This window comes from Dermacentor albipictus, chromosome 5 (assembly GCF_038994185.2).
Source record: "Dermacentor albipictus isolate Rhodes 1998 colony chromosome 5, USDA_Dalb.pri_finalv2, whole genome shotgun sequence".
NCBI classification, from domain to species: domain Eukaryota; kingdom Metazoa; phylum Arthropoda; class Arachnida; order Ixodida; family Ixodidae; genus Dermacentor; species Dermacentor albipictus.
The window spans coordinates 92165520-92182726 of record NC_091825.1 but is presented as its reverse complement, the minus strand read 5'-3'; the positions used below and the strand labels follow the sequence as shown (position 1 = coordinate 92182726).

At 41.8% G+C, this 17207-nt stretch overlaps 1 protein-coding gene across 11 annotated transcripts in view; it reads right to left on the bottom strand.

The window, feature by feature from the left end:
• Positions 1-1897: 1897 nt before the first annotated feature.
• Ask1 (apoptotic signal-regulating kinase 1) overlaps positions 1898-17207 on the bottom strand; it is a 113466-nt gene continuing 98156 nt past the window's right edge. For all 11 annotated transcript variants that reach the window (XM_070538579.1, XM_070538581.1, XM_070538580.1 and 8 more), the window contains 2 exons: positions 16604-16680; positions 1898-12279 (listed from right to left, as the gene is read on the bottom strand). In XM_070538579.1, coding sequence (XP_070394680.1) covers positions 12219-12279; positions 16604-16680 — 138 coding nt within the window. In that variant the 3' untranslated portion in view covers positions 1898-12218. The remainder of the gene's footprint in view (positions 12280-16603; positions 16681-17207) is intronic.

Genomic DNA, 17207 nt, shown 5'->3' with positions numbered 1-17207 from the left:
CATGTGAGAGAGAGAGAGCGCACATATTTCTCAAGGCTATAACAGCCATAGCCTCCGAGATAGAAAAATACGCCGTCAGATCGCGGAAGCCATGGTCACGGCATCAACAAACTCAGCAGGCTTAGTAACTATGGCGCGCTGACTTCTGGTACATAATATCAATTTCATGCTGCTGTAGGGCACCTTACATCACAAAAGAGTGAAATGTGGCCTCCAGAGCTGGGAACATTCAAGTCGAAGGTAACGTTCATTTTGAACGTATTTTGAGGTTTCTACAAGGGATACCTTAGGTTTGGGTGTCTTATGATCATTCATTTTGCTCATAGTTTGTTATAACAAAAGGTCACGAGCTAAAATTATTACCTTAAATAGTGATGCAGGAACCCTTTAAAGGGCCCTGCAAAGCGCCAGGGAAACAAAACTCCACCTTGGGCAAATTGGTCTAGTGTGATTGAAAAAAACATAATTTTAAGGCGGTAAAACACGCACGCAAGGAGAAACATATGGCAATTACACAAACACACACGGCACTCCATGTGTGTTTCTCCTTTGCGTGCGTATTTTAGCACCCTAAAATCATGTTTTCCAAATTGCCAGGGAAAGCTTGACGAGCTGCACTGACGGCATCACCTCAATGCGGCAAATTTGTGTACTTCATACACCAGACGTGACAAAAGAGTGTGCCGCTAAAATGACTGTTTAAGGAGTACAAAAACAAAATTATTTGGGCTCAGTTTTCTGCACTTAATCAGTAGCTATATTGACCCAGTAATCATGCTAAACAAACTTATTTGCTCCAGCGCATGACAATTGTTTAGTTATATGCTCACCTCTCACAACCATCCTGGCCGCTATCTTGCACGTGTTCGAAAAGCCGATGTTCGGTTTGACCTCACGTGACTGGTCTAGATCAGCCTAGGCCGCGATATCAGCGCGACTTGCACAATCGCGTGAAGCGAAACAGAACGTCAGCTTTTTTAATACGTACGACTGCGGCCACGACACGATGGTTACGATTTTCATTTCGAAGAGCCCCACATGCCCTGTGACGCAGGAGGCGTGCTTGTAAACAGCTATGATTATGTGATCTCAGAGACCTGTGACGCATGCTAGTTCACCATCTACCATGCCATCAATCTACGCTTCTGTTTTGTCAGTTAGTTTGGTGGGAAACCTGTGTATTGCTGGGGGCACTGTCATAATGCTGCGTTGGACAGAAATACACTATGCAGTATGATGCCGGCACTGCAGAGGTTTAGCTACGCTTTAGCATGTCCACAAACTTACCATTTGAGGCTTACTGAGTAACAGCAACGGTACCCACCATGGTTGCTTAGTGACTTTGGCGTTGCCCTGCTAAGCACTAGGTTACGGAATGAAATCCCGGCCGTGGCAGCCGCAATTCGATGGGGGCGAAATGCAAAAACATCCATGTACCATGCAATGGGAGCATGTTAAGGAACCCCAGGTGGTCAAAATTATTCCAGAGTCCCCCAATATGGCATGCCTCATAATAGGATCAACAGGCTAATCAGGCTTCAACGGTGCGCCGACTTCTGCTAAAGCCCTGCTGCTATTGGATAGCAGCATATGACATCATAGGAGAGTGAAGTGTGCACCTTAAGGCCGGGAAAATTCTAGTGGAGAATAACTCATTTTGCTCGTGTCTTGAACTTTCTCTGACCAATAACATGGGTTTGTGTGGGTCAATTTTCTTAATTCCCTCTTCTCTCTGTTCTTTGAAATGCTGAGAACAGACCTAGACCAAATATGGTGACCCAATGACGATGTTGCAGGGCCCCTTTAAGTGATGATCAAGTGGTAAACATTGCTGGATCAACATCATTGTGGCTAGGCATAAGGCAGCCACAGCTATAAAGACGGTATATGAACACTGTGAACACTATCATCCTTTATTGCTGTTCTTTTTGAGGAGCCCTCTCACATACGAAAATCAGCTACAGTATTCCACAAGTGGGAACAGCATTCCAAACACTCCTAATGCAACAGAGCTTACACATCGGCACTAGAATGAACAGGTATGTCACTCTGATAATATTCATTGCAAAATATTCCTCAATGCTTTTAAAGATACCTATGCTGAAGGAATTTCACCTTTCTGTTGCATTTCCGACAATAATATATTTTTGCACAGTTTTGCCAAAAAAATGAACTTATGAAGGAAAATGGAACTTGTGAACACATGATCAACTATAATGTATGCTAGCATGCGAGAAAATTGAACAAGCGTGCGTTTTCCAACTATTCTGCATATAACACACCTGTGCACATTGTTTTCTTTTTCTTTTTAGGTGTGCCTTACGACAGAGATCAGCAAACAAAGATCACACAGAGGCCGACAATGATCAAAAGCGCACAACAAATTCAACAATGCCAAGAAATATGCCTTGGCAATACTGGGCACCCCCAATCGCCTAGAATAATGACTGAAAAACGTTCCAATCAGCTAATAACACTACTACTTAACAATATTGTACAGTCAACAAATCTGTGCAAAGCCAACAACGAGTCTCACAATGCACCGAAACAACAATTCTATTGGAGTTGCTCTGCGCAAAAGACTGCAGTGTCAAAACATTAAAAAACACACTCCCACAAAAACAGACGGCTGGACTTATCAACTATAGCGCTCTGAAGAAATCTGTGTGCCCGTCATGGCAGTGTATCTTTAGATGCCCTTTGCACAGTACTATCTTTATGAAGCAACCTATTGTGGCGTTTCTGGGAGCCCTAGAGATGCGCTGGCCTCACTGCGATAGAAATTGTATGGACACTCCAGGCAAATTTGTGCCATTGCCGTGAGGTCCCATATAAAGTCCCAAATGCATTAAGACTGCAGACTGCATTAATATGCACCGTATGCTGTAGGTGCGATAGAAAGCATGCGAGGGTGAACTGAGAAGGATGGTGGAGTGATGCACGGCATCTTCTCAAGCACGCTGGGAGGGGGGTGAGGAGGATGTGTGCCGTCTTCTGTCGCACACAAGGGTCTGTTGCACACAAGATGAGTGCACGCCAGCAGAGGGGAAGGGGGGGGGGGTTAGCACACATCTTCTATTCTATGCAAGTAACCTCATGAAATGTAAAAAGACACAGCTGGCTAATTGCAAACTTTGTTAAATTACACGGGGCAAGTAACAACAGATTTAATTGATTGGGATATGTACTTCAGTACGTACTATCTAACAATCTTCAGCAAAATCCCATTTACATTAAATGTCTTTTTGGTGCCTGCAAAATCTTTTAATTTCATTGTAAAAAAGATTGATTTCTGATGGATTTAGTTCCATCCGTCGTCATTCTCAAACCTTTGTTACATACTATCAAAGATTTGGTTACATTACACCTTGTGAGCACCGTGTGACAAATGACAAAGTTCAGGCAGAAAATGTTGCAGGCGATCTAATGACACGACGCAACACGCAGTTTACAATGGAAGTGCGGAAAATTTAGTGCACGTTGCTTGCCACCTATTTTAGGAGTCACCTATAGAGCGCACACAAGAGTTAACGTACACTTAGTTAACCAATGGCTACTTTGAAAACTGCACACTCCCTGAATATGGCATTGACATCCATTTTACTTTTCTGCCTTAGGTACTGGCTCTTACGTAGAATCTTTCTACCAGTCCAAGCTGCTTTACCATTCTACGTGTTGATGTTGCATTATGTTCTCCAGTTCATCCTTATGCATTTTTTTTTCACTGCTATGACAGGCGCACAAACACAGACACTCTTTTGTGAGCCTAGCATGCCCAGATCTGTTCCAAAAAGCCCTGCTCCACAAAGAGAACACGCAAAATTATGTATGTACATAGTTCCTTTTTTTCACACATGTAACAAGCGTAATGTCAACATGCAATAACACAACAGCACAATATGCACACAAAATCAACGCAAAGGAAAAAAATATGACTGGCTCCATAACTAGCTTGCAAAAAATACTTGGTTTTATAAAAAAAGTTTGTAGCAGCCTCTTGAGAACAAGTAGTAGTAGTAGTTAATTACAACGAAACAAAATGACACAGATGACTCTACAGATGACTCTCCCTACTATGTACACTTCTTTTATGCACAAAAATGTGCATGCACGTAAACACACGCATGTTCACTACCACAGGGAAATTGTTAGCACACAAGTGAAGTAATCAAGAAAAGAACACATTTTCGACGTGTGTGGTGCCCGAGACACTTAACAGTAACAAGCAGCTCGAGTTCGTAAGCTTTTTTTAGTGTTTGTGTTTCTTTTTGTACTTCACTTTGACCAACCTTGAAGAAAAACCTGGCATGGTGCAGTCAGATGCAAATATATTCATGCCGAATTTCGTTCAACAAGAATGAAAACAAGACTGAAGGAACAATAGAGCTGGGACAAAAACTGCGTACTTGCTTGCCCCAGAAACTGGGGACAGCGCACACTGGCTGTACTTTTGCTATAGGTTGACTCGTAAGAATTTGAACCCAGATAATTAAAAAAAAATGGCCACTAAACATGAACACATCTCTATTTCTATCATGTCTGGTTCCTATAATGTCTGCTTTCTGTATAACACACAACAACCTCTTGTGCCTCACAAGTACTTCGTTATATCTACGGAAGCCTTTCTCGCTGAATGCACAGAAGTGTGGTACAGCTCTCACTGCACTGTTTCACAAAGTGCACGAGTCAGTCATAAGAAATTAATGAAATAAAGTGAGCTGACCGATACTGGCAGCGGTTCGCTGTCCTTGATTTGAAGCTGCTACAGATTTCACAAACCTCTCTGTATTTTTGGGGTTCACCGACAGTGTGTTCAATGCAGTTTGAAACCACTAAATTTTTTAACAAGGCTTTTGGTCAATAGAAACTTTCAACCTGCTCCATACAAGAGCAACAAAAGAAACCGCTGGTCAAGATGTGTATTTGTAAGGCACAAAAAGTGCAAGTGTGTTCATGCTTTATGCTCAAGCAGTTGTGCATTTCAGCAAGTGCTAGTGACTGTGTGAATATCCTGCCTTTGCATGGCACACAGTCCTCTCTCCTCCGGCACCACGGCACCGAGAAATGGCCAGATACTAACTCTTGCAGGTTTGTAGGTTTATCTCCTTGTAGAATAATACATAAATAGCGTATTTTATTTGAATTGGGACAGTTGATAGAAAAAGAAACCTGTGGTCCCTAAACGCTTGACTTGGAGCAAGCCGATTGTATGTTAGGATATTCCACAAAAGAAGATTACCGTTTCAGCAAGGATGGTCAAACTGGCCAGAAAAAGGCACTAAAGGAACAAATTACACCAGAATACCAGACACTCAACTCCAGAAGCAATGCCTTTTATAGTAACCTAGCTATAATGGCAACCTCACAGAACAATCTGTCCTTCAAGACTGCTTCACAAAGAGGTTGCAGTTTCATTTGACTAAGGTTTATGCAGAACTATGACAGTGGTAAAATGTTTTTCGTGCTGGCTGCATGCTGTGCGTGTGTTAAAAAATAAAAAACTGCATGCACAGGGGCACAAACAGCATCAACAACCCCTTTTATCTTCCTTGACAGATTAATCGAAAGCCCTTATTGCAGTGGTATTATCTGAGCATACAACATCAGAAAGGTGCTTTCATCAGAGGGCAAAACATTTGTTAAAGTAAATTTTGGCTCAAAAATGGAAAACTATCTTAATCATCCCTGAGACACTTTTTCTGAAGGCCTCCCTGAATGCTTTCTTGACGCAAGAGAGTAAATTTCAACCACCTTTAAATATACTTACCCCCCTTATTAGAATATGAGGCGAGGTCTTTCTTTTTTTCCAAGAATCCTTAGCCATGAAGTCAACCCTGCTTCATATACGAGGAACAGTATAAGTGGAGTGCAGGTTATATATGAACTTTGCATTAGGTGTAGCCTCACGGAAGCGCGAATTTTGCCTTAAGTTGTTACTTCAAGGCTTTGCGGAGCATGCTGCCGTTAAGCCACATTATAAGGAGAAATTCGCACATAACCCGCACAGTGTGTGTTGAAGCTCCCTTCCATCCCGATTTCATAATTCATAATTCGATTTCATAATTCAGTTTTTCGGACAATCTCAACTGAGTCTGAATAATCTGTCGGCTCCTCTATATCGCCTTATATATTAGTGTTCACACTAAAGTTTCCTTCTCTTTGGGTCCCCCAACTGCACCCTTCGCCTTATAATCGAACAAATATGGTATTAGCAACATGGTACACCTCTGCACTGAAAGAAATAAAAAAAAAACACAGGAGCAGGAAAGAAAAACAACAATTTGCCACTGCAGTGGCAATTTTGAGAGAAATGTCCAGTTATGAGCCAGTTAAGTAATGCCATGTTCAGAAATGAGTAGTACAAGATGTGGGTGCAATATGTGATGCTGTCTGTACCTACTTAAAAGTCCTCCCTGCATCACATGTGCAATCAAAATCCAGAAGTGCTCTTCCAGGTCTAGTTGATATGGTATAACTGTAAAGTGTTTAGTTGTGCTGCTAAGTTGGCACACACATAGGGACACAGACATGAAATGGACGTGGACTTTAAACATGAAGTGGACACAAAGTTTATGCAAGGTCCATGTCCATTTTGTTTTCATGTGTCTGTGTTCCTGTCTGTGCCACCTCAGCAGCACAATAAAGCAGTACACCGTCAAGCTATCAAGTCATTAGTCCGACAAACTTAGTTACGGCCACGTTTCCAGCCTCACTTTAAACCCATAACCAATGTTGAATAAAAGAATGTAAATATAGACTTCCACTTCAGATGCACAGCAGCAAAGGGACATGGAGTTTCAAATGTTTTCAAACTGTGGCACATAAATTATCATTCAGAAATGCTATAGAAAAATCCACCATACTGGCATTTCCTTTCCGAAATACTACTACAATGATTTCAAACAACCTCATCGCCTCTGCAGTTACTGATGAACACTGACCAAACAAAAGAGCTTTTGCTTCACCAAATATCCAACTCTAATGCACTAAGTTTACCACCAAAGGAACAGCTCTCCTTCCATACAAATGGCTTGCAATGAACTTGCTGTAAGGTCATTCTCCATTATGCCTCACTCAGATCACCAACAGATAACCTGTGGCCATGACAGGTTTCACTTGCCTTGTATTCTGAACGTACACAGTAACATTTTAAACAGTGAGCAATAACTTGTCATGGAGAGAAGAAAAGACCACTAAGTTCAAGCAATCTGCCTGTTCCTGTGGCAATGTCTTTAATCTGAACATTAGCAAAACCTACGCTTTTCAACAGCGCTACAGCTTTTGAGTTTGTATACGTTTGCACACAGAAAATGTGCTGGCTCGTACCACAGAAGCGACAAATTTCAAGGAGCCCAAGAAGAAAGCACAAGTATGACAGGAATAACAAAGGCCACATCTAATAGAGTGGTTTCGTTACCTTGCAGTGGCAAATGAGAATGCCACATAAAATGACCCTGTCTTGAACACTAAGGTGAACTCTCTTTAAAACAAACCCTGTTAAACTGAATTACCCAATATATTGAGCACTTCAGAGAAATCTGTTCAGCACATGATGAGTGCCCTTGCCTTAAGCCAAACTTCTGGCATGAAGAACAGATTTACGTGGTTTCTACGTAGTTTCTTCGATCTCTGTCGTCTCAAGAGGAGTAGACTGCACAGTGCACGCCATCCTTGTGCCCGGAACGGCGGCTGCTGAGGCACGGATGCAGCCAGCAACATCTAACAGTAGCTACTGGGCTCGAGATAAGAAGTGTCTGGGCATGCAATTGCCAACGCAAATAACCTCGGGCACAGCCACTACCATTAGAGATTGCTGCCTGGCTGCGGAGCACCCTGGCAGCTGCTGTTCACATGCTCTACACAAGGGTGACATGCACTGCACTTCGTGTTATGCAAGATGCTGATGTCATGAGCCAGAAGAACAGGTAGTAGCATCTTGCAGCAAATGTCAAAAATGATCCAACCTTCCATAGCGCACTATTCTGCAGTATTTGTGGTCGCCCTATTCATCGCATACAATGTTTTATGCGAGGCTAATGATTCACACACTTGTGCACAGGAAAACAAGTTTCAGTCACTATATTACACTGCAAATTAAGAAACAATTGCATTGCTCTTTGATATTAAGCACTTATACATTGAAGCTGCACTGGGCCTTCTCACAGTATAGACACAAGTGCAGCCATGGACGTAACTCGTGCAGTTATATGACACTGAGAACATGGCACCATGTGCCACTCTGCACACCATTCGCATTGTGATGCAAGCCCTGCGGCACACTCTTTAGCCTGGTTTGTTAAAGCAGCAAACCAAAATTACACCCACAAGCCACTGATCCAACAAACAAACCGAGGGTGATGAGCGAGAGCAAGCTGCCTTCCAATATGCGAGCAAGCAGGTAAAGAAAATTTCAAAAGTCCACCGATATTTAGGTGTCGACGCGTTGTAATTAGAAAGCATGCACCTTAGGATATAACTCGGTGCTCGATCGCAGATACCAAGGATGTACCACTCTTTCACATGCCAAACTTAGGGAGACACACTTCTGCTTTCATGTTTGGGTGAAGAATACAAGCAACACATGGTAATCAACCAGGCATTGCAAGATTTTTTCAGAAAGTTGGCAGTGATCATAGCACTACGTCTAATATTCATTTCCTGCAGTACTCGCACATGTGTATAGGAAAATGAGAAGCACATTTACAAGCGCCACCAAACGTCTACACAGCAAGGGTGAGTGCAGATGTTTCCTTGAGCAATGCAGGGTGCTTCTGAGCAAGCACATGAAGAGTGGGCGAATGTAATATGCATCTCTGTGAGAAGACAATGGCAATATTGCCAATAATGCACCTCAAAGCCTCAGGCCTCAAAAATGAGGTACCCATTCTTTTATTCCAGTGGAATCAACAAAACTGCCACACTCATGTTAATGCAAACAGGAGTGTATGATTCCAACGCAAAAAAGAACCATTTTATGGTAAATGCAAAACAAGAATGTGGCTATGACAAGGCCTGCTTAAGAGCTCCACTTAGGTTCTCTGATGAAGAGAGAATGATGGAGGTTATGTTAACAGAGCAGTCTTTGTGGAGCTGAAAAGTCATAGCTTGATATGGCGAGACAATGACAGGTGAACACTCATTAAAAGATTAGTTGTTTTTTAAATTAAATATCATTAAATGGCACCTAACTGGAAGATAGAGAATCTGGTAGTTAGTGGCTGTGATTCATACTCCATCAGCAGGCCACGAGCGGCGCCTCATCTCGGACGTCATGTCCCACTGCCAGGATGGTAATGGCGCTGTTTATTTGCGGGCGAGAGAGATTTGGTATAACATAATCTATTTTTGTGAGCTTTCGAAGAGGCAACCAGTAGTATTTCAAATGTAAAATTTTGCAGGGAAGCTAGTTTATTTCTATGCGAACTGCAAATTTGTGTCAGAAAACAGTGCGTGCAGCTACTGTGTGGCCACAGGATGCCTTTTCCAACAATCCATATCATTTTTTTTTTCTGTTTCATTAGCTTTTTCTTATCATCCATCATGCCGAGTGACTGATTCTAATGACAAAAGGGGGACTGAAGTCAATGACAAGTGGTGCAAAGACTGAAAACTAATATTTCACAATGAGCTCCCACAATGAGCTCCCAGAACTGGAACCTGAATTTATCTTTTGGATTGTATTTATTAAGGCCAGCTGGAGCATAAACATATGTGTAAGATAGTGTAAACATGAGGCACGACAAGAACCTCAGCCTGTTGTCCTGTCACTTCTGCTGCATTCTGTCTCTGTGCCGTTTTACCGTACACATAGTGGATTCACCACATCGTCCTGCTCCCGAGGTTCTTAAAGTAGTTCACAAAGGTCTGGAGAAGTTGCCGCTACCACGTTTTCAAGATGTGCAATTGAAAAGCATCAACTCTATCAATGTGAAGCTGCATTCCTCACAAAAAATCTAACACATCTAAAACAAAAGATAGAGTTTACCCAATCTTCAGCTCTTCTAAACAGGGTTGATCAGAAACATATTGTCTAGTTTCTTGTCCCATGTCACATGCCTTGTGACATGGGACAAATCACGTTCACGTTCATGTTCACAAATCACGAAAGATCACGTTCTCGTGATGCCTGCGGCAGAAAGGATGTTCCACATCTGCCGCCAAGGTCTGTGAGCAGTGGCGCTGGCTAACACTCCCAGGGTTCTACTAGGAAACAAATACCCAAGAAAGTGGATGGGGAAACGGTGCCATGGTAGCTCAATTAGTAGAGCATCGCACGCGAAATGTGAAGGTTGTGGGATCGTTCCCCACCTGCGGCCAGTTTTTTCATCCACATTAATTTCCATTAATTTATTATTTCTTTATTTAATTTATTAAGTACAAATAATTTCTCCTGTGTTCGCCTTGGTGTCAGTGTCTGTTGGCTTCTTATGATATGGACACCAGCTAGTGCTTCAAGAATGGATTATGAAAATTATGAAAGCCAGGTGGCTGGTATGACAGTTTTCTATTAGGAACTTGGAGCTCATTCACTTTGAGATGCACAACAAAAAGCAGTGCACTAAAAAAAAATTTTTTTTTAGTAAAAGAAAGAGAAATACATGCTCAGAAAAGAAAGCAGTTTCTTTTACATGTATTATGTTTGCATTCAAGCAATCATTAAATATGAGATGCGGTAAAAGCAGAATGCCACACTCTTCATGAGCATTCAGTTTGAGCTTTTGTGTGATGCCTAAGGCTAACACATCATTCAGATACTGGCCCAACGTATTAGCCTCTGTGCAATGTAGTGCGTCATGAATGCTACACTATGTATAATGCGTTACCCACGTTGACAAATCTGAATGAGCAACCTTTCTTCTTGGGATAGTGTAACTCCAGGAACAAGACCGGGGTGACCGCGTTTATAAAATGCGAGCAGAAACTTGGCTGAATGTTGCACTTCACAGGACAGTAAGTTGGCTTTCCTGTGATGCCTCACTGCCGAAAGAAATGAGGGATGACAAACACCTTGGCTCAAATGATGGCAATGCGCTCAGATTATTCATCCTAACATTTGAATCACGCATGCAGCCCTTGAACTTTGCGAGGACTTGCCAATGTGTCCTTCACACCCTGGACTAGGCTTTGGTAATGAACATAGTAGTTTCCAGAGCTGCAACCATGCTAGAAAGCCAACTGGAAGAGAGCCTGAAACAATTTTGATCACTTCCAGTTTAACAAGGCACTGTATAACTGCCACAGTATTCCAGTGCTTCATATTAATTTGCTTATAAAAGAACAATAGAAAGAAGTAACACAAAAGGTCTTCTTCAAAGCAATAACAAGCTTTTGACTATGTGGTCTGCCCAAACCCATTCTCATGGGCATGCTCGAGCATGTGTGTTTTTGTAAGGAAAGCAAAGAACAATTCAGCTTTCACATTGATGGCCCAACTCTATGAATCGACTACATTTATGAGCATGCCCGGGAGTGGCCTCAAGAAAGTCAATTGACGTGGACTGACTTGACTTGCCTTCATAACTTGCTTAACATGACTGCACCAGCGCTGATACAAGCACAATTTTTGAATGCTGCTCGTGTCTTTGTCATATCAGAACATGGTGCAGCAGGTATACAAACCCTTGCATCCTTTCTAGGCCACCAAGTTTTGCAAATGCTAAATTTCAAGGACAACAGCTCACAGCAATGGTGGCGCTCTATGCTGTGTCAGAAGATAGCTATAAACCTGACCTACGAAATAACCATCCACACTCTTTGGGAAAAAAATGTTAGGCTTACACAAGTTCATACATAAATCGTACGGGTGCAATCTATCGGGTAATGGCAACGCGATTTCAGGAAAGTTGGCGCAAGAAACCACAAGGACGCGTGAAACCTGTGCAGTTTAGAAGAGAAATCTACATGCTCATCATTCCTACACTGTATGAACATCCATACCTGCAGTTCTCGCATCACTAGTGCCAGGTTTCTCACTAGAAACTCCCATACCAAGGCTACAGGCTGCAACCACCACCGTAACTCAGCTTGCTTGTTGGAAGGCAGCTGCTTCAACACACAGCCCCACTATCGCAACACCCATCGCTCCCCGTGGACGTATCTGCCGTCTTCTGGCTCCTAGCACTGGCTGGCCATGCTGACATTGTCGGCCCATCACCAGCATTGGGGTGCTTTGCCAGAAGCTTTCACGCAGTATCCATGTTTCCTAGATCGGTTTATCCTCAGGACAAACCTTCCCGGTGCTGCTGTATTGCTTTCCAAATGCGAAGCTCGGGACCTAGCCTGGGAAAATGAGGTGCAATCGAATAGTTAAACTGAAATTGTACTCCCAGCCGAAACATTAGTTAATGGAGCATTTAGTTAAATTGGGATTTACTTTTGTGCCCAAAACCACTATACAACTAGCATCCTGTCAGTGAGCAGACTTAAGCAAATTTGCTAAAGGTATTCAAATAATAAGTGCACACTTGAAAGAATCACCATAATATTAAAGCATACTTCTATTAATTTGATTCCAGTTAATACAATTTTTTTATTATTTCCAGCTGGAGGTCCTGGCTGGCACCCATGGATTTCTATGGCCCCGAACTTTCATTATTCCGATCCTAAAATTCGCCTTCACTGAATAATTAGAACTTGGCCAGTTAGCAAAAACATGCCTCACTCCAATGGTGACCCCAATAGTGACTCCTTTAATGGCAGCATCAGTCTCGGTGGAGCTTAACCCTTTGACGGTCGATGACGTAAATATACGGCGCCGCAAAGAAGTCCGAAAATGGTTGATGCTGTATATTTACGGCGCCATCTGTACGTTCAAAAAGCATGCCAATTTCCTAGCTTTTTCTTTTCTGTCATGTGCTGCCACTATGTGGGGATACAGGGAATTTTTTTCGCACGCCTATCTCTCTCGGTTTTCGTTGCATGGTTTGTTTTAGTGCTAGTTTGCTCCCGTGCGTCTATATACTACCACTCGCGCATTGGCACGCACGCGGGAGGGCGGCTGTTTGGATTTTGTTTCATGGCCGGTTTCGGCTTTTTGCACTTGCGAAACTGATGGCTATTTATTCCTAATCGCCCAAAGGGCGACCTCCTCTTTCTCGCTCGTTTAGTGCTCACAAGGGTGATCTTAGGAAGGATGCCACCATGCATGCGTTTCCATTTCCTTTCTTTTTTTTAAGAATGGTGAAAACTAATTGCCATAGCTGGTTGGCGATAAGATGAAGATTAGCGGAAGTTTGTCACATGTGTTGCTTTTTTTGATGGGCACACAACCAAACAGTTTTCTTGAGTGCGCACACCTACGCAGTTCGATTACACTATGGACGTACGTATATTAGTGTAAGAGCAGGAACATTTGAGGCTTGCGAAATATTCTCGTGTGCGGGTTTTCAAAGCCTTGAAATATGCGCATAAAAATGCATAAAATTTTTAATTCTGATAAGTTTATTTCCTTTTTTATTGTTATTATTCATGAACGAAGAGTGCATATATACCAATGCAAAAGATTTTTTTCTCACTTTATGGTCATTCTAGAAAAATTACAGTAAATTTTTTTCGAAATAAGTCCCTAAGAAGAATCGGAATCTGCAATAAAAAAAATCGACCCTGGGCAGTCGCATATGGCGAAAAAAATTGACCCTCAAAGGGTTAAGGGCCAGTGAATGCATTGAACATACGTCGAAAACACCTGTTTTCAGCCAGCCCTAGGAAGATTTTCAAGCAATAACCGTAGCTCACAATGTCGGATTATAAACGAGCAGAAAGGGGAGGGGTGCGATTTTTATTAGTCATATCATAAGAAGCCAACAAACACTAACACCAAGGACAACATAGGGGAAATTACCTGTGCTTAATAAATTAAATAAAGAAGTGATAAATTAATGGAAATGAAAGTGGATGAACAAACAACCTGCTGCAGGTTGCAGCAAGCTGTTTTTTCAGCCACTTTAATTTCCAAAAATTTATCGTTTCTTTATTTCATTTCTTAAGCACAAGTAATTTCCCCTAGGTTGTCCTTGGTTTTAGTGTTTGTCTGCTTCTTATGAAATGTCGGATTATGGTATTTATCAGGTTCTAACACGCACTTTTTTTTAAAGCTCCATGTGAAAAAGAATTGCCTGCGCAATGCAATTGGACACAATACCAAGAAACCACCTTCACGGCATTTGTGTGCATACCGTATAACACAAATGTATTGCGGCGAAACTGATTTTAGAAATGATGCAGCGAAGCCGACTTTAGGAAACTTGCCACCGTTGTGCAACACTTATTAGATTCTTGCCCGCTTTTCTTGCTAAGAACTGGGGTGCGCGTCAGGTTTCTACTTAGTTTAGGTGCTTTATTGTCATTTCTACGTTAGTTTCTTTTTTTGAATTCACTGAAAGTGGGCTCGCATGTGATTCAGGGGTGTTAGAATCGGTAAAAATACTGCCAAATGAATCAGCAGTGTGTTTAAGTGTTTTTTCCGCAATATTACCTGCTGGATAATTCAATGGATTTTGTCGGTCTTGCCTGGGTCAAATTAACTGGGGTCAACTGTAATCAAATCAACCATTATTAAGTAAACTATAGAGCAAGGGCCTCTTGCAGCTACCTCCAATTATCCTTACTTTGCATCAGGTGGCTCCACCGTACACCTGCAGATTTCCTCATTTCAGCAAACCAGCTTATCTGCTTTGCCTTTACTGTGTTTTCCTCCCCTTGACACTCACCCTGTTGCTCTCAGATCACATAACACCTGCTCTGTGCATTACATGACAGCGCCAACTCTATCTTTCCCTCTTATTCTCAACTAGAATATAGGCTACCTGTATTTGATGTCTAATCTATGTAGATATCTTCTTGTCACTTAATGTTATACATATCAATTTTCATTCAATCTAAAGTTTCTTTTGTTATCCTTCATATTTCAGCACCCATAGGTTAATATACTGGCAGGAATGCATTTATTATAAACGTAAATACTTTTCCTAACCAGCAGGTATGCATCTCTGCAATGCATGTTTGCACAATTAATGGCAGCACAAGTTGTTATTCAAACGAAGACAAAAGGCAAGCAGCATATGCCAGTACTTGTGGTTTCACGTATGAGAGCCATGCCTACGTTTCCCATCTTGTAGAACTGTACTCATATGTGCAAACGGAAAAACTGATACCACAAGTAGCTTGACAAACTGCCTTGCTGGAAAATCAGCTTAAACACGAGAAAAGAAGGGTTCATTTAAATGTAGAGGCGTGCAAATCCCAAATAGTAGATTTCAAATCGAATATTAAATCGAATCAAGAAAAGAAAAGCCAAATATCGAACTGAATATCAAAAATCTAGAAATTTTCTTCACAATTTAATGCTTACAAACTAATATGGCACTGCACATCGTTAGTGTTAGTCTCCTAGCATTTCATAACAAGAATGTAGCAAGCTATTGGTAACTTAGGTACATAAAAATTAATATGTACAGTACGGTCAACTCTTATTTAACTGAAAACCAAATTAGTATGCCAGCACTGATCACAACTCAGTTATAATATATGAAGGTCGGGAAAATATCTTGGTATCAATAGGGTTTGTGCTGAATAGAATCAAGTGCTTTTTTTCCTCTGAAGCTAATGAATTAATGATGCTTCGTTGTACTGATTACCAATGAGATTCTCAGTATAATAGTGGACATGTATTTTATTAAAACCTTTCATTTAGTGGAAGTTTTGGAAAGTTTTGCTTTCCCGTTTCTCTCTAAAATGCAGAATGGCGATCCCAACTGTACGGCTGGTGGGCTACTATAAGGCCAATGTGCACGACAGATGAAAGGACCACACATCATGTGACTCGCATTGCCGGCGCCAACAGCAAAGAGTAGGTGCCGTCCGCTCTGTTCCATTGTCAGGTTCGGCGTGATTTGCCACTTGTGAAAAGTTACACAATTTGCAAGGTCATGGCAAATTCGCATGATGACCCCCCCTCTCTGCCCCCCTCCCCCCAACTTCATCCGCCACCCACAACAATGCATGCAAACAGGTGCAATGCATGCAACTAGGTGCAAACAGGTGCTACAAGTCGATCGTTGACCATACATTGGCAACTCCTCCAGCCTACGACAGGGCATCAAAGACAATTCATTATGATTCCTGTCTGTTACTCAAGCCAGCAATACCATGACTTTCGACCCTTTCAATAAAATTACAGCTAATTTTGGGCACAAGTTTCCTGAGTTTGCCCTGAGTTTTTCCAGAATACTCAAAATCCCTGAGAATTCCCGGTTTTCTCGGTTGGTAGACACCCTGGACCTCATATGAGCTTCTGCACGGTGCAGATCAAAATATCTTTACATGAGTGCAAGTGAAAGAATAGTTGTGCATTTTATTATCTCGTTTTCTTACCACTTCCCATCATTTTTCAGATAACTAAGTTTACAATTCCTTTAGTGAAGACGTGTAGCTACAAAAAGAATTAACTGATGCAAGCTGACTGTGGATCTCCATATTTTGTTTCCTGTAGGCATTTATTTCACCTGTTCAAATTAGTTCACCAGCCAACACCAGTGCTTCATATTGCATAATTTCCCCAACTCCAAACAGAAAGCTCTAATGATGATGCAGAGAAAAACCATACCGGAGCCCAAGCCTCCGCAGATCATCTCTTGTCATCAAATGCAGGACGTCTTCCTTTGTGAACTGTTCTCTGGCAAACTGTAACAGAAAACAAAGCAGGCATTCACGAAAAAGACATTAGGCGGGACATTAAGTGGAACTGACATTTTTATATTACAGTAGAATCTCGATATAATAAGCATGCATCTAATGAAGTAAATTGAAAATACGGTTGGCCATGCTTTATTGCAATGAGTATCGTAATACAATGGAATCTCGATAAACAGAAATTGCTTAAATGGAATTGCCCCTTACACGGAACACCATCCTCATGGTAGGTTGGTTTTGTATTCATACAATTGTATTCAGCTTTGTCTCTCAGTAAATGGAACCCTTGATAAACGGAACCAATGCGTTTATATGAGTCTTACTTTCATTACGTTGGTCCTAAAATTGGCCTTCACCAGATAATTTGAACTTTAACAGTCAGCATGCACGCACCTGACCACCTTGGTGACCCCAATAGCAATCCCTTTACTGGCAGTATCCGTATTGGCTGAGCTGGCTGAGCTTAGGGGTCAGTGAATGCATTTGAGATAAAGAGCTGTAGATAATTATTTATACAC